The following is a 21,932-nucleotide window of genomic DNA, read 5'->3' as shown; positions in this document are numbered from 1 at the left end:
TTTTTTTTTCTTTTTTGGGGATGTACTGTCTTTTACGTCCTTGTCTTGCCCAGTTCTTAAACCACCAGTCCCTAAATTCCAATTTTCTGCAATTTGGATCTAGGAACATTACTTTTACTACAATACTGGTAAGCCACATACGGGAACAGTCCTGTCAAGCATACACTTGGGAACCACTATAAGTTAACGTTCCAGTTAAATGTCAAGCGTCAATTTTATTGTTGGGTTTTGGGAATATGAAAAGAATTGTAATACTGCTTAAGTGCGTATGATCAACACCACGACACCAAGTCAGACTAAAAAGGGACAAAGAGTATATACAAAGAAGTACAGCATTAACATTCACAAACTTAACGCTTTATTGCATGACACTTTTTTAGGAGATCAGTTTCAGTGAAAAAAAGTATCTGGGGGTAGGGTCTGACACATGAAGTACTTTTTAACATGCTGAACATATTAACTTTGATTTAACTTTGATTTATTCAATATTTTAAGTTTTTTGCCATATGGTAACAAATGGGAAACATTAGTTACTAATCGTTTAGTTGCAGAGTCATGGAAACATTATCTGTGCTATCATTGAGCATCATTTTACATACGTTGAAGATATAATTACAAGTGGCAGAAACAATTTAATCTTTCTGCTGCTTTCATGCGTGTTTACGTAGACGTGACCTTCAGCAGAGATGATGAATTTTGAATCGTTTCTGCCAGCATAATGAAGCTAAACACGGCCTAACTCGATACAGCCAAACTGTGTGTGTTGCCAGATTTCAACGTTTTGAATACAGCGGCGGTTTCTTCAACATTACATGTAAATTTACGGTTTTTTCTCAAGTGGGAACACATGCAATAGAGCGTTAATTGACTAGCGGCACAGTGCAATACAACTACCAAGGAATATGAATCAGCAGATACTAGATGAAGGGCCGGCAGAAGTGGCCGTGCGGTTAAAGGCGCTGCAGTCTGGAACCGCAAGACCGCTACGGTCGCAGGTTCGAATCCTGCCTCGGGCATGGATGTTTGTGATGTCCTTAGGTTAGTTAGGTTTCAGTAGTTCTAAGTTCTAGGGGACTAATGACCTCAGCAGTTGAGTCCCATAGTGCTCAGAGCCATTTGATTTTGAACTAGATGAAGTAACTCTAAAATTGCACGTATCCCCATTCAAACATACAAAGAACGGGTTTTCAGAACGAAATTTTACTTTTCAGTTGAAGAAAATCTGTGAAAACAGTCTAACAGCAGCTCACATAGAGGCATAAAAGCTGTGATTCGTCCCTAGCTGTATAGAAATGTTGAAAGTGAAAAAAAACTCCATATAAGATATAATAATAGTGATTTATAATGCAGACGTGTAACAAATCAAAGAGTGTGCCTTTATCAAACTAAATTAATGTACGACAATCTAAAGTGTCAGGCATTGAGAGAATGTAACCTATTGTGAAAAGTTATTTACGTTTGTACAGGTAATTTGTAATTTACTTGGGGAAATATGCTTGCATAAAATATGCAAGGAGGTTTACTCTTCACTTTGTTAATAAAACCTCAAGTGATGGCCAATATAATGAAACTCAATAACATAAGAAATGTTAAAGAGCAAGTTGAGGTGAGGAATTACTAAGCTTAGGTGATCAGTCCAGTTGCAGCTTCTTGAAAGATCCGTCCATACCAAACAAGTCATAGTCATTTCTGTAGCTGTTGTCTGGAGGTCTTTTGCTCTCATCTGCTATGTATCTGTCCTCTTCAAGGAACCACTCTCTAAGATCCACCATGGAATTTATGACCGCATCTGAAACACAGATTAAGATTTTTTTCTCATGCACTGGCTAAAACTTGAACAGGTTTTAGGATCGAAGAACACATGTGATGGTGTCCAGCTAACCACTTATATTATATGTAAGTACAAAATTGCATTCCCTAAAGTTTAGGACATACACTGATGAGCCAGAACGTTATGACCACTGCAGGTAAAACCTCCGAGGATATTAGGCCACGTCATGTTCAACTTCTTCTACAGAAGCGACGTTGTTACCTCGCAGTTGGGATCTTCTTCAGGATTTTCTGGTGTTCACTGTTAGCTAAACACCAGCTTAGAAAGAACATCTAAACGTCCAAAGATCGATCTCTGTACCATTCTTGGTGTAAAGCACAACGGAAACTTAAATACGTCCCACATCTAAATTGATCTACGATGCTTGTCAAGTGTCACAATGTTAATTCAACGACTAAATTGTCTGTAAAAATACTGCATCAACACAATGTTTGTGTCAGTATTATTTCTTCATCTTGTACAAAGAAAAAAAAACTGTGTGAGCGACACATAAATACATGTCAAGTGTTACAATGGTATCGCCACGTCTAAAAGACATAGAGGATGTTGGCATTTAGATGTGAGAACATGCTAGTGGTGATTCATAGAACAAACTGGCATTAGCTGAAGTTTTTAAAAGCTTTTCAGTAATGTTTCATCTTGGTCAGCACTATTTTAGAGGAGAAGAAGATAATACTTTTTGATTTACACTGAAAGAATATAATACCGCTTTTTACCTGCATTCGAACTAGACCGACGTGAGGTACCGGATACTCTCTTGGTTGATAATTAATTGAACTAAGACTATGTATCTGACCTCTTCAAGTAACCACTCTCTAAGCAATTCACGACACAGGTTAGGTTCAGTGCTGACCTTGGGATGTTATACAAACAAACAAGATGTGGTAGACGAATAGTCACGCCGCCAAGGGTACATAATAAATCGTTGAGTTGGGCTACTCGTTCTAAGTATCTTGATAGGGCGTGGTGGGGTCGGTGAACTACAGAATGGTGCGTTGCAGAAAAGTATTGGTAGAGAATGCGGAAACAGGATGTGGTACAGCACGTAAAGAACTGCGTACTCTGCATACAGTCAGCTTAGCTTACTCGCCAACAGATTCCATTACGTAAGTTGTCAGAGCCCAACAGATGATCAGTATGGACGTTCTTGGTTCCTTTGTATAAACATTGGTATTGAATCAGTGACTGTTAACAGTACTTAATTTTTTTCGTGATCTGTATCCGTGATTGGTGGAAACAGTAGCTCAGGCAATGATTAATCCTTGTTATTAAAGTTGCGGGTGCAAGTGAGCATAATAGCAGATCAGGGCACTGGTTCTATGTCCAAATTAACGAAGCTGTTGTGTCAACTTTTACCGATGAGGGAGTTACAGACTAGTCTCCAAGCCAATGGGAGCACAGGGAGAATGCCCAGAACAGTAGTAGAAACGTATTATTGTGTAAAAAGCCACTATACTGACTGTGATGCTGTGCTACTGTACATAATAGGATCCAACAATTGAAAGGTACGTGAGAGTACAGGCTTTATGGGCAAAGCGTGTCATCCCCTTTTGAATTGCTTAATCCATCCCTTGGGCAATACGTAGTCTCTGCTTGCAATTTTGAAAAGAGATTGAAGGATATATGCGGCCAGATTCAGAAGATGAATGTGGAAGCACTGGAGTGGCAAAAGAGTACACAAAAATAGAAAAGCAAAGCTACCCGATGATCACATCAGACAGTGACTAATGAATCTATATGCAGAAAGGGAAAAAGAAGTTTGTTAGCTTGTACTAACAGCAACACCCGAGGTATAGAGGTAGTATCCCCGATTAGTAATAACCACGGTCTCGGGTTCGAACACCGCTGCTGCTTAAATTTTTAATAAAAAAAAACACCAATGGCGGCCGAAAACTTTCAGCATAAGAAGTCAGCCAACAGTCTAGTCAAAGAAGGCGGAAGAGAGGACATAGGTTCAGGGCATTCTCTTGCCCTTGAGATGCGATACTGCCCCTATAGTTGGAAGAATCAGCAACGATCAACAGCTTGCAGATGCAGAAGGTAATGGAAACAACTGCATTAAATACACTTAATGTGTATCTGCAGGATACGTAGTCTGTAATTGAAAAGTGTCATGACGATCTCTCCATTGGCAAAATATGTCGTACTAGGCGCCCATTCGATCTCCGGGAGGGGCCTGGCAAGGGGGAAGTGACCATGAGAAAAAGACTGAATAACCGACGAAAGGATAAAGTTCTACGAGTCGGGGCGCGTAATGTCAGAAGTTTGAATGTGGCAGGAATACTAGAAAATCTGGAAAGGGAAGTGCTGAGGCTTAATATGGATCAGTGCAGTGAAGTGGAAAGAAGACAGGAATTTCTAGTCTGATAATACAGGGCAATATCAACAGCTGCATCGTGTAATGGGAGTAGGATTCGTTATGAATAGGAAGGTAGGGCAGAGAGTGAGTTACTGTGAACAGTTCAGTGATTACGTGGTTCTCATCAGAATCGACAGCAAACCAACACCGACAACGGTAGTTCAGTTATACATGCCGACGTCTCAAGCCGAAGGTGAAGAGATAGATGATGATGTTTGAGTTTGTTGGGCGCTCAACTGCGCGGCCATCAGCGCCCATACAAAGTCCCAGTTTTTCACACAGTCCAATTTCGCCACTGTCACCAATGATGATGATGAAATGATGAGGACAGTATAAACACCCAATCCCCGGATAGAGAAAATCCCCAACCCTGCCGGAAATCGAACCCGGGACCCCGTGACCCAGAGGCAGTAACGCTAGCCACTAGAGCACGAGCTACAGACTGAAGAGACAGAGAAAGTATACGACGATACTGAACGGGTAATTCAGTATGTGAAGGGGAATGAAAATCTAATAGCCATGGGGGACTGGAATACGGTTGTAGGGGAATGAATAGAAGAAAGGGTTACAGGAGAATATGGAGAAAGATAGGAGAAAGATTAATTGAGTTCTGCAATAAATTTCAACTGGTAATAGCGAATAATTTGTTCAAGAATCACAAGAGGACCTTGGAAAAGGCCTGTAGATAAGGGAAGAGTTCGATTAGATTACGCCATGGTCAGGCAGAGATTCCGAAGTCAGATAATTGGATTGTAAGGCATATCCGGGAGCAGATACAATCTCAGATCACAGTTTAGTAATGATGAAGAGCGAGCTGCAGATTAAGAAATCAGTCAGGATGAATAATGCACATAGAAGTGGGATACGCAAATTCTGAGGAAAGAAGAGATACACTTGAAGTTCTATCTGGCTATAGATACTGCAGTAAGGAGTAGCTCAGTAGGTAGTTCAGTAGGAGAGGGATGGGCATCTCTAAAATGGGCCATCGGGGAAGTTGGAAGGAAAAACATAGGTACAAAGAGGTAGCTGGGAATAAACCATGGATAATAGAAGAAGTACTTCGGTTGATCGATGAAAGAAGGAAGTACAAAAATGTTCAAGGAAATTCAGGAATCGAGAAATACAAGTCATTTAGGGATGAAATAAATCGGAAGTGCAGAGAAGCTGAGGCGAAATGGTTGCAAGAAAAATGTGAAGAAACTGAAAAAGAAATGACTGCTGAAAGGACTGACTCAGCATGTAGGAAAGTCAAACAACCTTCGCTGAAACTAAAAGCAATGGTGGTAACATTAAGAGTGCAACGGGGAAACCACTGTTAAATGCAGAGGACAGAGCGGATAGGTGGGAAGAATACATCGAAGGCTTCTATGACGGAGTAAGAAACAGTAGTCGATATAGAAGAGATAGTGGATCCAGGATTAGAATCAGAATTTAAAACAGCTCTGATGACTTAAAATCGAATAAGGCAGAAGGGATAGACAACATTCGACTGCGATTTCTAAAGTCATTGGGGGAAGTGACAACAAAACAACTATTCACATTGGTGTGCACAATGTATGAGTTTGGCGATATGCCATCTGACTTCCGGAAAAATATCTTCCACACAATTCCGAAGAGTGCAAGAGACGACAAGTGGAGAATTATCGCACAATCAGCTTAATAGCTCATGCATCCAAATTGCTGACAAGAGTAATATGCAGAAAAACTGAAAAGAGAATTGAAGATGTGTTAGATGACAGTCAGTTTGGCTTTAGGAAAGGAAAACGCACCAGAGAGGCAATTCTGACGTTGCGGTTGATAATGGAAGCAAGACTAAAGAAAAATCAAGAGACATTCACAGGATCTGTCGACCTGGAAAAGCGTTCAACATTGTAAAATGGTCCAAGATGTTAGAATTCTGAGAAAAATAGTTGTAAGCTATAAGGAAAGACAGGCAATATACAATGTGCACAATATACAATGTGCACAATGAGAAACTAAACATTGGGACTGGTATCATGTAGTAGGAGGAGTTAAGGAATTCTGCTATCTATGCAGCAAAATAACCCATGATGGACGGAACAAGGAGGATATAAATGACAGACCAGCAGTGTCAAAAAGGGCATTCCTGGCCAAGAGAAGTCTACTGCTATCAAACACAGACCTGAATTTGAGGAAGAAATTTATGAGAATGTACGTTGGGAACACAGCAGTGTATGGTAGTGAAACATGGACTGTGGAAAAACCGTAAAAGAAGGGACTCTAAGCGTTTGATATGTGGTGCTACAAAATATGTTGAAAATCAGGTGGACTGATAAGGCAACGAATGAGTAGTTCTTCCATAGAATCGGACAGGAAAGGAATATATGGGTAACACTGACAAGAAGAAGGGATAGGCTGGTAGGACATCAATTAATACATCAGAGAATAACTTCCATGGTACTAGAGGGCGCTATAGAGGGTAAAAACTCTAAAGAAAGAGTTTGGAATACATCCAGCAAATAACTGAGGATGCAGGTTGCAAGTGCTACTCTGATACTGTGAGGTTAGCAGAGGAGAGAGGTTCATAGCAGGCTACGTCAAAGAAGTGTGAAGACATATTAAAAAAAAAAACAGCCAAGAGGCTTAAGTTGAGATAACAACTCTCTTTAATGTAGAACTGTAACTCCCCATTCATACCATGGTTGTACACATAGTGAAAGTCTGTGCATTTAAGGTCGTCCCTGAAGCACTACCTCAGTTGCCAGCAGCTCCTTTGAAAGGGAGAGAAGTAAAGTTAGCTGAAAGAAACAAGATACACCCTTTGTTACTCCGACATATCCTTATGCCCTGTCAAGGAGTGGGTTAGAAAGCTAACTGAAGGCACACAAGGTACTTATGGCAGTACAGTGCACTGCTTTCCTCTCTGAGTCGCCGCAGCACCAAGCCAAGCTAGTTGTTATCAGTTCCACAAACCTAATATACATACACGACTGGCCATTAAAATTGCTGCACCACGAAGACGACGTGCTACAGACGTGAAATTTAACCGACAGGAAGAAGATGCTGTGATATGCAAATGATTAGCTTTTCAGAGCATTCACACAAGGTTGGCGCCGGTGGCGACACCTACAACTTGCTGACATGAGGAAAGTTTCCAATCGATTTCTCATACACAAACACCAGTTGACCGGCGTTGACTGGTGAAACGTTGTTGTGATGCCTTGTGTAAGGTGGAGAAATGCGTACCATCACGTTTCCGACTTTGATAAATGTCGGATGGTAGCCTATCGCGATTGCTGTTTATCGTATCGCGACACTGCTGTTCGCGTTGGTCGAGATTCAATGACTGTTAGCAGAATATGGAATCGGTGGGTTCAGGAGGGTAATACGGAACGCCGTGCTGGATCCCAACGGTCTGGTATCACTAGCAGTGGAGATGACAGGCGTCTTATCCGCATGGCTGTAACGAATCGTGCAGCTACGTCTCGATCCCTCTCGATCCCTCTCGATCCCTGTGTCAACAGTTGGGGACGTTTGAAAGACAACAACCATCTGCACGAACAGTTCGACAACGTTTGCAGCAGCATGGACTATCAGCACGGAGACCATTGCTGCGGTTACCCTTGACGCTGCAGCACAGACAGGAGCGCCTGCAATGGTATACTCAACGACGAACCTAGGTGCAGGAATGGCAAAACATCATTTTTTCCGATCAATCCAGGTTCTGTTTACAGCATCATGATGGTCGCATCCGTGTTTGGCGACATCGCGGTGAACGCACATTGGAAGCGTGTATTCGTCATCGCCATACAGGCGTATCACCCAGTGCGATGGTATGGGGTGCCATTGGTTACACCCTACATTTCAGCAGGATCATGCACAACCGCATCTTGCAGGTCCTGTACGGGCCCTTTTGGATACAGAAAATGTTCGACTACTGCCCTGGCCAGCACATTATCCAGATCTCTCTCCAGCTGAAAACGTCTCGCCAATGGTGGCCGAGCAACTGGCTCGTCACAATACGCCAGTCACTACTCTTGATGAACTGTGGTATGGTATTGAAGCTACATGGGCTGCTGTACCTGTACACACCATCCAAGCTCTGTTTGACTCAATGCCCAGGCGTAGTAAGGCCGTTATTACAGCCAGAGGTGGTTGTTATGGGTACTGATTTCTCAGGATCTATGCACCCAAATTGCGTGAAAATGTAATCACATGTCAGTTCTAGTATAATATATTTGTCCAATGAATACTCGTTTATCATCTGCATTTCTTCTTGGTATAGCAATTTTAATGGCCAGTAGTGTATGTTAATGGGGTAATTTGGGCTCTACGTATTTCACGCTGAGAAACCTGAATTTGAATATCGTACGGAGGTAATTGCAACTAAAAAGAATTCTTCCAAAAAGTGGTGTTGTATTGGCTCTTTTTGAGTAGCAGGTTCCATAGTCAACGATTGTACGTATTACAACAAATGTTGTTAGACAGCTCTCAGGGATTATTATTACAATGATCTATCAGTGGCGACAGTTTCGATATTTCTGGTCCTACCTTCCAGTTACCTGCACCATCTCTGGAACCATAGCCCTAACGTCATATACTCACTGCTTTGCTTTCCAGACCCTCCCTTTAAGATTTTGCATAAATGAAACCTAACCTGTCTAAATGACACCATAGATTCAACACTTATAGCCTCCTTGGACAAGATGACGGTTGTTGGGGATGGCAGTGTATTGATGGATGGTTGGTTGGTTGTTTGAGGATGGGGCAAACAACAAGGTCATCGGTTCCAAAATCTAAGGTGGCAGAAATCAAGTGAGGAACAGCACCAACAGCACAGTCCACTCAAGTGAAAGGCATAAGAGGCAAACAAAGAGGGGAAAAGGGATGTCAGGGCAGCAGGAAGATTAATGAACAGAAGTGGAGTGCTTAGAAATGAGTAGAGTGGGGGCGCCCCAGAAAAGCCACGTGCAATGGGGCACAAGCACTGCTGCTGATCTGTTCTGATATCCACACCATACCATTATCTCGGTACAATGGGGACAACACCAGGGGAAGAGGACACAAGAAAAGGGGAAACAAAACTGCACAACAGAACAGACAAAATGGAGGGAAAAGGCGGTTAGAAACTGGCCAGTGTGGAGGCAAGTACCATACCTCCAAAGGAAAATTCAAGGACTTAAACCTAAAGAGGACAAAACACTTTCACAAAAAAACTGAGGACAGACATAAAAAGGGTCGTCCCCTAACACTCAAGAAAAAGAACATGGAGGGTATTTTAGTGTGAACAGCCAAAAGTCAGGAGCAGTCCAGAAAGACATGGATCATTGTGGGAGGAGCCTCACAACTACAAAGGGAGGGGCAGTCCATTGTGGAGTAAAAAACCAGCCAATATGAAGACGGTAGAGGATGGTAGATTCCCACTGGAAGAGGCAAAGGAAATAGCATCAAGTGGATTTCTCTTTGATTGCGTGAAGTTTGTTAGAAAGTGGGGTAGCCTCCCACGAGTTGGCCCACAATTGAGTAAAAAGTGATTTGATGTAAAGATGAAAATCCACCACCAGAGTAAATGTGGAGAATGGGGTATAGGTGTCTGCCCTCCCAACCAGACGATTGACAAGTTCATTAACCAGGGTATCTACATGGGCAGGAACCCAGAGGAAATGAACTGAATGAGCAACATCACCAAGTTCAGCGGAAAGGTCATTGATGTCAGGGACCAAGGGGTGACAGGAAAAATGCCGAGTGATAGCCTGAAGGCCACTCACTGACTCCATACACAACAAAACTTAGATGAGTGAGAACTGTGTAATGAAGTAGAGGATCCAGTAGATGGCTATCAATTCCACAGTAAACACCCCACATGTGGCAGGGAAGAGATGGAGTTCCAAGCCAACAGAAGATGTGAAGGCATATACCACATGGTTGGTGGATGTAGAGCCATCTGTGTATAAAACCAAAGGCATCCTGAAACTCCCATAAGAGCATTTGGAACAAACAGTGGAACACCATTGGAATGAAGGAGACTTTTGGACCCTGAAAGAGGTCCATCTTAATCTGGACCAAGGAACTGACCAATGAGTTGTTGTCAGGAGAGAACGTGGGGAAACGAATAAAGAGGGGAGATGGATGTCATGATAGAGAGAAGTGATATGGAGCCCAACTGGTAAAACCGCCCCAGGATGGGCAGCATGTAGGTGTGAAGCTAGTATGAAAGGCACCAGTGGTTAAACGGATATCATGATGGTGAACTGGATCCAAGAGGAGCAGCGTGGAAGGAGCAGGTGATCTATACACTTGACAGCCATAGCCATGTGACAGAGAACTAATGCCTCAAGAGGTGTGGGCAAGAAAACAGTTTACTTCAGATGATGGGTGTGGGGCAACCAAGTAAGCTTGTTGTCAAAAAGAAGACCCAAGGGACGGAAATAGGGGACTATGGTCAGGTGCTGGGTGTCGAGGCAGAGCTCTCTATTAGGATGGATGGCAGTACAGTGACAGAAATGCGCCACCCTCGGCTAAAGGGGAGAGAATTGAAAACCATGCGAGAATGTCCACGTGGACGTGTGCTACATGGCAAACTGGAGCTGTCATTCCACAGAGACTGCCAAGTGGGGGCTTGCCCAAATATTAGAAATCATCCTCGTACAGAGCAGGGGTGACCAATGGTCTGGCAGAGGCAACAAGTCCGTTAATAGCAATGAGAAAAACAAGGGCGCTTAATATGGTGACGTGTGGAATGCCATTGTCCTTGGTTAATGTAAAGCCGAGAACAGTGCCAATCCAGACTCTCAGCAACCAGCGGGGCAGAGAGTGGCGAATAAAACTCGGTAGGGGCTCTAAAGAGGGTGTGATGGCGCCAAGCTTTGTCACAGGCCTTACAAACATTGAAAAAAAACTGCGACAGGGTGGCAGCGCTGAGAAAAGGCCTGTCAAACTGTGGTTCACAAACGAATGATCGATTGGAGACCATCTTTTGTGAAAGACGCACTCATAAGGAGATAAAAGGTTCAGATCTTCAAGGTCTTAATTGAGCCAAAGAGCCACCATCCATTCTAATAACTTGCAGGCTGGTTGGTCGCTAACTATTAAGGGATGACAGATCCTTGCCAGGCTTAAATACGGGAACCACAATACTATCTCTCCATTGAGAGGGGAAAATACCTTGGAGCCATATGCAGTTAAACCCCTGAAGGTAAACCCCCAGAGTTAAACGCCTGGAGAGGTTGTTGTCGATGGGGCGTTTGAGGTGTTGAAATAATTGAATAGGGATAGAATCAGGGCTATGAGCTGCATCATGGGAAGAAGAGAGGGCCAGAAGTAGTTCCCACTCAGTAACATGTTCACTGTAGTATAGAGGTAAAACATAAGCAGCTTGCTGTTTTTGGAGGAGGAATTCAGTTGGATAGGAGCCTGGCGCTGATGTCATCGCAAAATGGCTCACGAGATGTTCCACAAGAAGTGCTGGATGTATGCAAGAGCCACCTGGAAGGGCATGGCCCAGAATGGAAGACTGCCCCTGCCTAACTTGGACGGCTTCATCAGTACAACATGACAAAAATGGTGTAAAAATGTTCTGGGAGGCAGACGCCAATCAGCATGATGGAAAGACCAGTGGGGTAACCTAGTCATCAAGAGGTGGAAAAGGAAATGAGAGAATCAATGGGAAGCGGCCGCTGTCACAGAGATCAACATGCGATCACCAGCGTAAAGCAGGAATAAGGGGAGGGGAAGATAGTGAAAGATCAATGGCAGAGTAAGTGTCATATGCAGCACTAAAATGAGTGTGGGAACCGTCATTAGAAAGGCACAGGTAGTGGCGTGCAAGAAATTGGTCAACGAGGAGCCCCTGACTAGACGAAAGAGCACTGCCCGACAAGGGTGATGGGTCTTAAAATCCCCAAGGACGAGGCAGGGAGGGGGGAGTTGCTGAAGGAGGGCAGTTGGGGTATCAGATGCAGGTGGCTTGTCAGGAGGGAGATAAAGATTGCAAACAGTGACTGCAGAGTCCAAGAGGGCCCAGATGACAATTCTTCCAAAGTGGTAGGAAGTGGAATCTATGTACTAACAAAATCTGTACGGATCAATGTGTAAAGACCATCAGAAACCCTCAAAGGGCTGATCCATTTCTGACAGAATGCATGAAATCTATGAAGGGTTGGTGAGGGAGCATAAGTAAAATCAAATTCCTGGAGAATAACACAAGCTGCTGACCAAAAGGCAATAAGGAATTATAATTCTGGTAGGTGATGGTAGCATCCATTACAGTTCCATTGAATAAGCACGGACTGGGTATCCAACTTGGAGGTGAACACGCTGGAGCCAGTCAACAATGAGGACGGGGTGACATCCATGAATAAGACGTCAGACTCAGGCTGTGAGTGGGAAAATGGGAAGATGGAACCTCTCCTGGCACCAAGCGGGGGGGATTAATCCAGAGACTTATGTTTCTTCTTCTTCTCTTTCATAAGTTGTGGAGGGTAGGCCGACGATAACAGTGCCACATATGATGGCTCCCATGCTTTGTTGAGTTAAGATCCCGTGTCTCTGATAATGAAGTCGTCAGTTACATTTTCCTCGACTGTTCTTTTAATGGAATCTCCTTACGAAGAGACGGACGAGAGGATCTTTTTCTCTCCATACTTCATGCAATGTCCCGTGTCAAGATAGTGTTCAGCAAGGGCAGATTTTTCGGGTTGACCTAATCTGGGATGACGTCTACGTTCATTGCTTCTCTCTCTGACAGTGCAGCACGACTGGGCACTGGATGATTTCTCATACTAGCACGAGTTTTTGTACAAAGTGCTCGGAAATTCTCATTGCAGACTTCTAGGACTAGTAGAGGGCATGAGTACATAATAGTCCGAATAGGAATCAATGTCCGGAAACGTACCGTTTCCGGTCTATGACAGTTTCAATTCTGACGTGTAACACGCCCATCTGCCGAGCGAAAGAGGAAAGGCTCCTCGTTGCTTGTCCTGGTATGCAGTAGGATAGACAGGTTGACGTGTACTACGCCAGATGCTCAGCTGATGTTGTAACGTATGCTTTGTTTTGGAATAATGTAAACATATAATGTTTAAGTGTTAATACAAACAACTGTGCTTAAATGATAAACGGATGTTGAGGTATGTTTCCTATAGAATCGTCATTTAAGTCTTGTACTGTGTCACGCCTATTTCAGTTTTTCAGTCAGAAGTTGATGAGCTAAACATCTGAATTGTAACCGTCGAAGAATGGAAACGGTGGGTTTCCAGACACGGGTTCCTATTCATAATACAGGGTGTTTATAAATGAATATCGGGGTTTTAAAGTTTTATAATATTTATTATATTAAACTTAGAGTTATAAATGATTTGTCAAATGAAAGAGCAACTCAAACAGTTTTACCAAGCACCTTATAAATGTTCATTGTGAGTACCATTTGTCACAAGGCACACATCAAGTCTGTATTCGAGTTCTTCCCAGACCTTGATAAGCCGCAAAGGGACCAATGACAGGGCTTTCTTTACATGGTCTCCACGTTAACCCGATCTAACGTCATGCGATTTTTTCCTTTGGGGATTCATCAAGGATCGTGTGTGCGTGCCTCTGCTACCAGCAGACCTCCCTGAATTAAGAAATCGGATTGGAGCAGCTGTTGCTACAATCACACACTTATCAACGTTGTATCACGTACTCACTCACCTCTACAGATCCTAGAAGTAACGGGAATTTACGAGCGCCCTGCATTTTGATGGTCTCCTTAGACCTAGGCCATCCTTAACGCAACCCAGCATCGACTGCATTCGAATTGTAGGGCGGGAGATACACATTATTTGAAATTTGTTGAATAGTCTGCCGATCTTAAGGAACACGCCATCAATATAAGCTAGAACAATTATCCTCGGGGAATCCCCTGTTTCTCCTGACTGCTCTCGAAATTTAGTGTGTGGTCGTCAAAATGCATTTTGAATGTACTTACTGGAGTACCCGTTCTGGAAAAACATAGAGCAGAGATGACTAACATCTGTTAATATGCTCTCTGGATCTAAGATAGCTGTAGCCCTCTGAACAAAAGTCCATCATAAACCACAGCTTTGTGATGGGTGATGGCAGTTCATATCTTAGATATAGGTCGGCGTGTGTTGGCCTTCTTCTTTTCTACCAATCCCGACATACAGAAACGGGAGAGATACATTTTTCTCCACGTTTATGGTGAAACAGACACTCGGATGGAAGAAGTTAAGATGTTACAAAAATGATGGAGACGTTGCTGTTACATGTGGCAATACCACGAAAGTGTCGTCTACATTTCTGCAGGTACATTCAGATTTGAAACCCACCCACCGCAGGGCCTTATCCTCGAAGTCTTTCATAAAAATTCATAAAGATACTATGGCAGATAGAGGGCTGCCCATAGCAACACAGTCTGTTTCCTCAAAATATCGTTCGTTAAATAAAACGTATGTCGAGGGAAGTACATGTTTGAAAAGATGTAAGATGTCCTATCCAACTAAGCTCCTATAAGCGAATCCATCGAAGGCAGTCGCGTAAACAAGGGGATCACATCGAAACTCACTAACACTCGTACGTCGGTTGGTTAGAGACCTAAGTTCTTCTGTTGTCATATAAAATATTCTGAATTTCACGTTTTCCTACTAACAAAGGGTGCAAAAGAAGATTTCTACCAGGTGCTATGTTGTGGCCCTTATAAAGCTTGTAGTGGGATGGAATGGAACTCTTTCTTTATGTACGAGTATCTTTCGCAGGCCATAAAGTCGTGGTGGAACTGGCACTCATATTTTAAGCTCTTTCTCAGATGTCTGAATGTTCCTGCCACTTGACTGTACAAACCATTTTGTATTTCTATTATGATTTCGGCCATTATCAGGTCAACACTGAAAACACTATTTGTACAAATGCACAGAAAGACAGCAGGACCAAAATTTAACATCATTATGTCTTCATCCCCCCCCCCCTCCTTCATGCACCTCCCCCAGTCGTTAGGTTCCATTTCATTGACGTCTTTCCCACCACTTACGAGGTATCTTCCCCACACATTTCATCCCTGATTCTACGTCATTATTCCCTCCCCTCTGCCCAACATCTCCCATTCTCCCCTTGTGTAAGCTGTACGTTTATCTCATTAACAACTCCCCCTCCCCTCTTCCCCACCATACTCACACGCTTTATACCCGACCAACCCCACCGCCCCTCTTCCATATTTATGAAATCCCATAATTATATGAACTGTGGATTTAAAATCCTATATTTTGTGTATTATATATCGTCTACAACATATTGGTTACAACACGTAATTTATTAATGATGAACTTTCGTAATTTAGTGTATCATGTTTATGTATGGCACATAGACCCGCTTTATAGTAAGAGTAGACAGATGGTTGCGTTCTATCACAGTTATAATTGTTCTACGCCGCAGTGATGTAGGCGTGTTGCTCATTGAAACCAGTATATAATGTACGATATTCTTTTCGGAACGAATGTCATATTTTCGTACCTTAGGAATATTGTTTATATCTTGTATTCACAGATAACACTGTTATTCCAAACATATATTTACAGATGTATTCACAGATAACACAGTTCATCCAAAGACGTATGAATGTGTTTCAGTTATATGTACCCATGAACCTTGCGTAATCTTGGAATATGCAACATAGACCTACAAGCTACAGTGTTCATCTTTAACCACCAGTCAACCAGTAACTTCCATAGCATAATTTCAGACCATGTGTTGCGGAATGAGATACTTCTACGAGTGAGAAACTAATTGTTTATTCTTCGGAGGTATATATCTGACTTGTTGCTATTCGTTGATATGTAGTTCTGTGATGCTATTTGGTTATTGCGCAATACAAGTTAGGTCATGTGAACATCATGTTAAAGTATTGTTCTATATTCCAATTTACGACGTTAGGCTGATTTTAGACGACTCACCCATCATTTCTTGAGCAGGGCCAGCTGTGCCACCCATCTCATTAGGCAGGCAAGATTTGGGCACATGCTCGAATAGCGTCTCCGACCCAGGAAGGTGGATATGCACCTGTAAGTAAACAATTTAATAAGAGAAAGGAAGAATCAAAGGAACAATAAAAAGTTACTTCAATAATTTTCTCAACATATTTCAAGATCTTAAACACTAGAATGTAATACCGTGCGTAACCAAATTACCTTTATAGACATTGAGGACTCGTTCCTTACACTAAAACAAGAAAAAAAGTGTGCAGGAAACATGACTCTAAAATGCACACCTTAAGAGCTATGAGCACTTGTTCAACAGAAGAGATTTGTTTCACAGTAGTGAAGAAGATCAAGTGCTCATAGCTGTTAAAAAAAAAAATGGCTCTGAGCACTATGTGACTTAACATCTAAGGTCATCAGTCTCCTAGAACTTAGAACTACTTAAACTTAACTAACCTAAGGACATCACACACCTCCATGTCCGAGGCAGGATTCGAACCTGCGACCGTAGTGGTGCACCGTTCCAGACTGACGCGCCTAGAACCAAGCGGCCACGCCGGTCGGCATAGCTCTTAAAGTATGTGTTTCAGAGCACATGTTTACAGAGATTTTTTTTCCTTGTTTTGTAGTAAGAAACGAGCCCTCATAGTCTGTAAAGTAAATTTGGGTACACCCTGTATACACTCATGTCTGTAAGAATAGAGCATTCGAGAGGCAAGGTATTTTCATACGTGTTGAAGGATGAACGAGAGAACAAATGTTCAGATGGTAAACTTGGGGATGCGATATTCGTAGATTAGAGCATTATGTGTCTCTGCATGGAGCCCGTAGCTTCGATAACCAATAAAATTAAAGCGGAAGCATTAAATACAGCTGTCTGAAGTTAAATACACTGCCGGAAAAAAATTAGTACACTCGGAAAGAAGACGTCGATTTTGATCCGATGACGGCATATGTGACCTGGAAGATATAAGATTTACTGATGGTTTCAAGGTCATCTACCAACGTGTACCGTAGTCTACCCTTTAACAGGAAATTGCTGCGTACAACGTTCCACCCACCTTGTGGCGAATCTTTTCTCAAACGCATGCATCCTTGAAGTTACTGAAACGCAGTTCTCAGACGGAAAATCGAAGAAACAACTGTATACGTAATAATCAAAAGTCGCTCTGCAAATTGTTTTGTCGGTGGAAGGTTAATAGTAATTAAATGAAAGTATTTATGAGCGTAAAATTTCACTCTGTTACTGTAATCTTCCATAAACCAATTTCTATCAAGCCGTACTCTGTACAAAGTCTGAAAAGTCCACAACATTAATAACTGTAGCCAGTTTATGGTAATTATTAAGTATCTTTCATCACAAGTTTACAAACGGATTATTTATTTTAGAATAGCTCGCTCAAATATTACTGTAATCAGTGTCACATAACAAAATGTTCGCGTTCGCGAGTAAGCAACACGCCACGCGGAATTTAGTTATTTAAAACGTTACCACAAGTTCTGAATTTTACATCGAGCATTAAATCGAACTCTCTTCCACACTTTACGGTACCTTCCAAACATTTGGGTATCGAAATATCACAATATTAATGATTTTCATCGGAGTTCCCATCAACAGGTCTGATCGCTATGAGATCCAAGCCCCAACTCTACTCATCTCTTTACACAAAAGAAGGTTCCAGTTTCCAAAATACGCGCCAATATGCTAATTTCTGATTGCCAGATAAACATAGCAGCGAACCGGAGTGAAGCATCAAACCCGTTCAATCCAGCGCATATATACAGAACGAATCAAAATTTGTTACTGAATCATAACAATAAATTAACATAAATGAAACCCAGGAATGTAAAAGTAACTCCCTTTTAACATAATCTCATTTCCCCAGTACCGTAAACCAACGAAATACACTCCTGGAAATGGAAAAAAGAACACATTGACACCGGTGTGTCAGACCCACCATACTTGCTCCGGACACTGCGAGAGGGCTGTACAAGCAATGATCACACGCACAGCACAGCGGACACACCAGGAACCGCGGTGTTGGCCGTCGAATGGCGCTAGCTGCGCAGCATTTGTGCACCGCCGCCGTCAGTGTCAGCCAGTTTGCCGTGGCATACGGAGCTCCATCGCAGTCTTTAACACTGGTAGCATGCCGCGACAGCGTGGACGTGAACTGTATGTGCAGTTGACGGACTTTGAGCGAGGGCGTATAGTGGGCATGCGGGAGGCCGGGTGGACGTACCGCCGAATTGCTCAACACGTGGGGCGTGATGTCTCCACAGTACATCGATGTTGTCGCCAGTGGTCGGCGGAAGGTGCACGTGCCCGTCGACCTGGGACCGGACCGCAGCGACGCACGGATGCACGCCAAGACCGTAGGATCCTACGCAGTGCCGTAGGGGACCGCACCGCCACTTCCCAGCAAATTAAGGACACTGTTGCTCCTGGGGTATCGGCGAGGACCATTCGCAACCGTCTCCATGAAGCTGGGCTACGGTCCCGCACACCGTTAGGCCGTCTTCCGCTCACGCCCCAATATCGTGCAGCCCGCCTCCAGTGGTGTCGCGACAGGCGTGAATGGAGGGACGAATGGAGACGTGTCGTCTTCAGCGATGAGAGTCGCTTCTGCCTTGGTGCCAATGATGGTCGTATGCGTGTTTGGCGCCGTGCAGGTGAGCGCCACAATCAGGACTGCATACGACCGAGGCACACAGGGCCAACACCCGGCATCATGGTGTGGGGAGCCATCTCCTACACTGGCCGTACACCACTGGTGATCGTCGAGGGGACACTGAATAGTGCACGGTACATCCAAACCGTCATCGAACCCATCGTTCTACCATTCCTAGACCGGCAAGGGAACTTGCTGTTCCAACAGGACAATGCACGTCCGCATGTATCCCGTGCCACCCAACGTGCTCTAGAAAGTGTAAGTCAACTACCCTGGCCAGCAAGATCTCCGAATCTGTCCCCCATTGAGCATGTTTGGGACTGGATGAAGCGTCGTCTCACGCGGTCTGCACGTCCAGCACGAACGCTGGTCCAACTGAGGCGCCAGGTGGAAATGGCATGGCAAGCCGTTCCACAGGACTACATCCAGCATCTGTACGATCGTCTCCATGGGAGAATAGCAGCCTGCATTGCTGCGAAAGGTGGATATACACTGTACTAGTGCCGACATTGTGCATGCTCTGTTGCCTGTGTCTATGTGCCTGTGGTTCTGTCAGTGTGATCATGTGATGTATCTGACCCCAGGAATGTGTCAATAAAGTTTCCCCTTCCTGGGACAATGAATTCACGGTGTTCTTATTTCAATTTCCAGGAGTGTAGTTTATAGCAAATTCCCCAGTACGAATGACTAACACACACGCCGTTCTCGAACATTCCTCATGAGACCAGTTACTTCAATGTATGGTATAAAAACTTCACATAAAACATTATTTCAGATTCACGTCTTCATTCACTCTCATAACTAAGCAGAATTATAATAGTAATTAATAAACACAGCCGAAGTTGACCATGGGAAATGATGTGACGGCAGAAATTTTGGACTAGTGTGGTACCTGCCTGAAGGAAAGTTTTCTTACATGTGCTAGTAGTACCTCATGTATCACTGATTCCGACCACCATCAAAGATGTAAAGCGCCAATCGTGCAATCAACCTTTATTTCCTGTCTCTCATCCAAAATGATTTCTTGCCTCGACTTTGTTGTGATTCTACCAGCCTGTCATTCATTCGGTGTCCAGTCTCGATGTTTCTGTCCCAGCAATCAGAAATCAGAATCAGTGATCCGAATGCAGGCTGCGGAGTGCCTATGCATACAGGCAGATTCCACTGACAAGCTGACCACACGGCAATCGGAGTTTTGATGAACCATGGACCTCGCCGTTGGTGGGGAGGCTTGCGTGCCTCAGCGATACAGATGGCCGTACCGTAGGTGCAACCACAACGGAGGGGTACCTGTTGAGAGGCCAGACAAACGTGTGGTTCCTGAAGAGGGGCAGCAGCCTCTTCAGTAGTTGCAAGGGCAACAGTCTGGATGATTGACTGATCTGGCCTTGCAACACTAACCAAAATGGCCTTGCTGTGCTGGTACTGCGAACGGCTGAAAGCAAGGGGAAACTACAACCGTAATTTTTCCCGAGGACATGCAGCTTTACAGTATGGTTAAATGATGATGGCGTCCTCTTGGGCAAAATATTCCATAGGTAAAACAATCCCCCATTCGGATCTCCGGGCGGGGACTACTCAGGAGGACGTCGTTATCAGGAGAAAGAAAACTGACGTTCTAAGGATCGGAGCATGGAATGTCAGATCCCTTAATCGGGCATGTAGGTTAGAAAATTTAAAAAGGGAAATGGATAGGTTGAAGTTAGATATAGTGGGAATTAGTAAAGTTCGGTGGCAGGAGGAACAAGACTTTTTGTCAGGTGAATACAGGGTTATAAATACAAAATCAAATAGGGGTAATGTAGGAGTAGGTTTAATAATGAATAAAAAAATAGCAGTGCGGGTAAGCTACAACCAACAACATAGTGAACGCATTATTGTGGCCAAGATAGACATGAAGCCCACGCCTACTACAGTAGTACAAGCTTATATGCCAACTAGCTCTGCAGATGATGAAGAAATTGATGAAATGTATGATGAGATAAAAGAAATTCTTCAGGTAGTGAAGGGAGACGAAAATTTAATAGTCATGGGTGACTGGAATTCAAGAGTAGGAAAAGGGAGTGAAGGAAACATAGTGGGTGAATATGGATTGGGGGAGAGAAATGAAGGAGGAAGCCGTCTGTTAGAATTTTGCACAGAGCATAATTTAAACATAGCTAACACTTGGTTCAAGAATCATAAAAGAAGGTTGTATACATGGAAGAATCCTGGAGAAGGTATCAGATAGATTATATAATGGCAAGACAGAGATTTAGGAACCAGGTTTTAAATTGTAAGACATTTCCAGGGTCAGATGTGGACTCTGACCACAATCTGTTGGTTATGAGCTGTAGGTTAAAACTGAAGAAACTCCAACAAGGTGGGAATTTAAGGAGATGGGACCTGGATAAACTGACTGAACCAGAGGTTGTACAGAGTTTCAGGGAGAGCATAAGGGAACAATTGACAGGAATAGGGGAAATAAATACAGTAGAAGAAGAATGGGTAGCTCTGAGGGATGAAGTAGTGAAGGCAGCAGAGGATCAAGTAGGTAAAAAGACGAGGGCTAGTAGAAATCCTTGGGTAACAGAAGAGATATTGAATTTAATTGATGAAAGCAGAAAATATAAAAACGCAGTAAATGAAGCAGGCAAAAAGGAATACAAACGTCTCAAAAATGAGATCTACGGGAAGTGCAAAATGGCTAATCAGGCACGGCTAGAGGACAAATGTGAGGATGTAGAGGCTTATCTCACCAGGGGTAAGATAGATACTGCCTACAGGAAAATTAAAGAGACCTTTGGAGAAAAGAGAGCTACTTATATGAATATCAAGAGCTCAGATGGAAACCCAGTTCTAAGCAAAGAAGGGAAAGCAGAAAGGTGGAAGGAGTATATAGAGGGTCTATACAAGGGCGATGTACTTGAGGACAATATTATGGAAATGGAAGAGGATGTAAATGAAGATGAAATGAGAGATACGTTACTGCGTGAAGAGTTTGACAGAGCACTGAAAGACCTAAGTCGAAACAAGGCCCCGGGAGTAGACAACATTCCATTGGAACTACTGACGGCCTTGGGAGAGCCAGTCCTGACAAAACTCTACCATCTGGTGAGCAAGATGTATGAGACAGAAATGTTGGAACACGTGAGGCAATACTG

General features: G+C 43.3%; 1 protein-coding gene across 1 annotated transcript in view; it reads right to left on the bottom strand.

The window, feature by feature from the left end:
- Positions 1-1,631: 1,631 nt before the first annotated feature.
- The window catches only part of LOC124795809, a 91,602-nt gene continuing 71,301 nt past the window's right edge, over positions 1,632-21,932 (bottom strand). Inside the window, exons 4-5 of the mRNA XM_047259890.1 lie at positions 16,094-16,199; positions 1,632-1,789 (exon numbers count right to left, since the gene is read on the bottom strand). Coding sequence (XP_047115846.1) covers positions 1,632-1,789; positions 16,094-16,199 — 264 coding nt within the window. The remainder of the gene's footprint in view (positions 1,790-16,093; positions 16,200-21,932) is intronic.

This window comes from Schistocerca piceifrons, chromosome 4 (assembly GCF_021461385.2).
Source record: "Schistocerca piceifrons isolate TAMUIC-IGC-003096 chromosome 4, iqSchPice1.1, whole genome shotgun sequence".
Classification (NCBI taxonomy): domain Eukaryota; kingdom Metazoa; phylum Arthropoda; class Insecta; order Orthoptera; family Acrididae; genus Schistocerca; species Schistocerca piceifrons.
The sequence above is the reverse complement of the archived record's forward strand: the minus strand, read 5'-3'. Positions and strand labels throughout refer to the sequence as shown.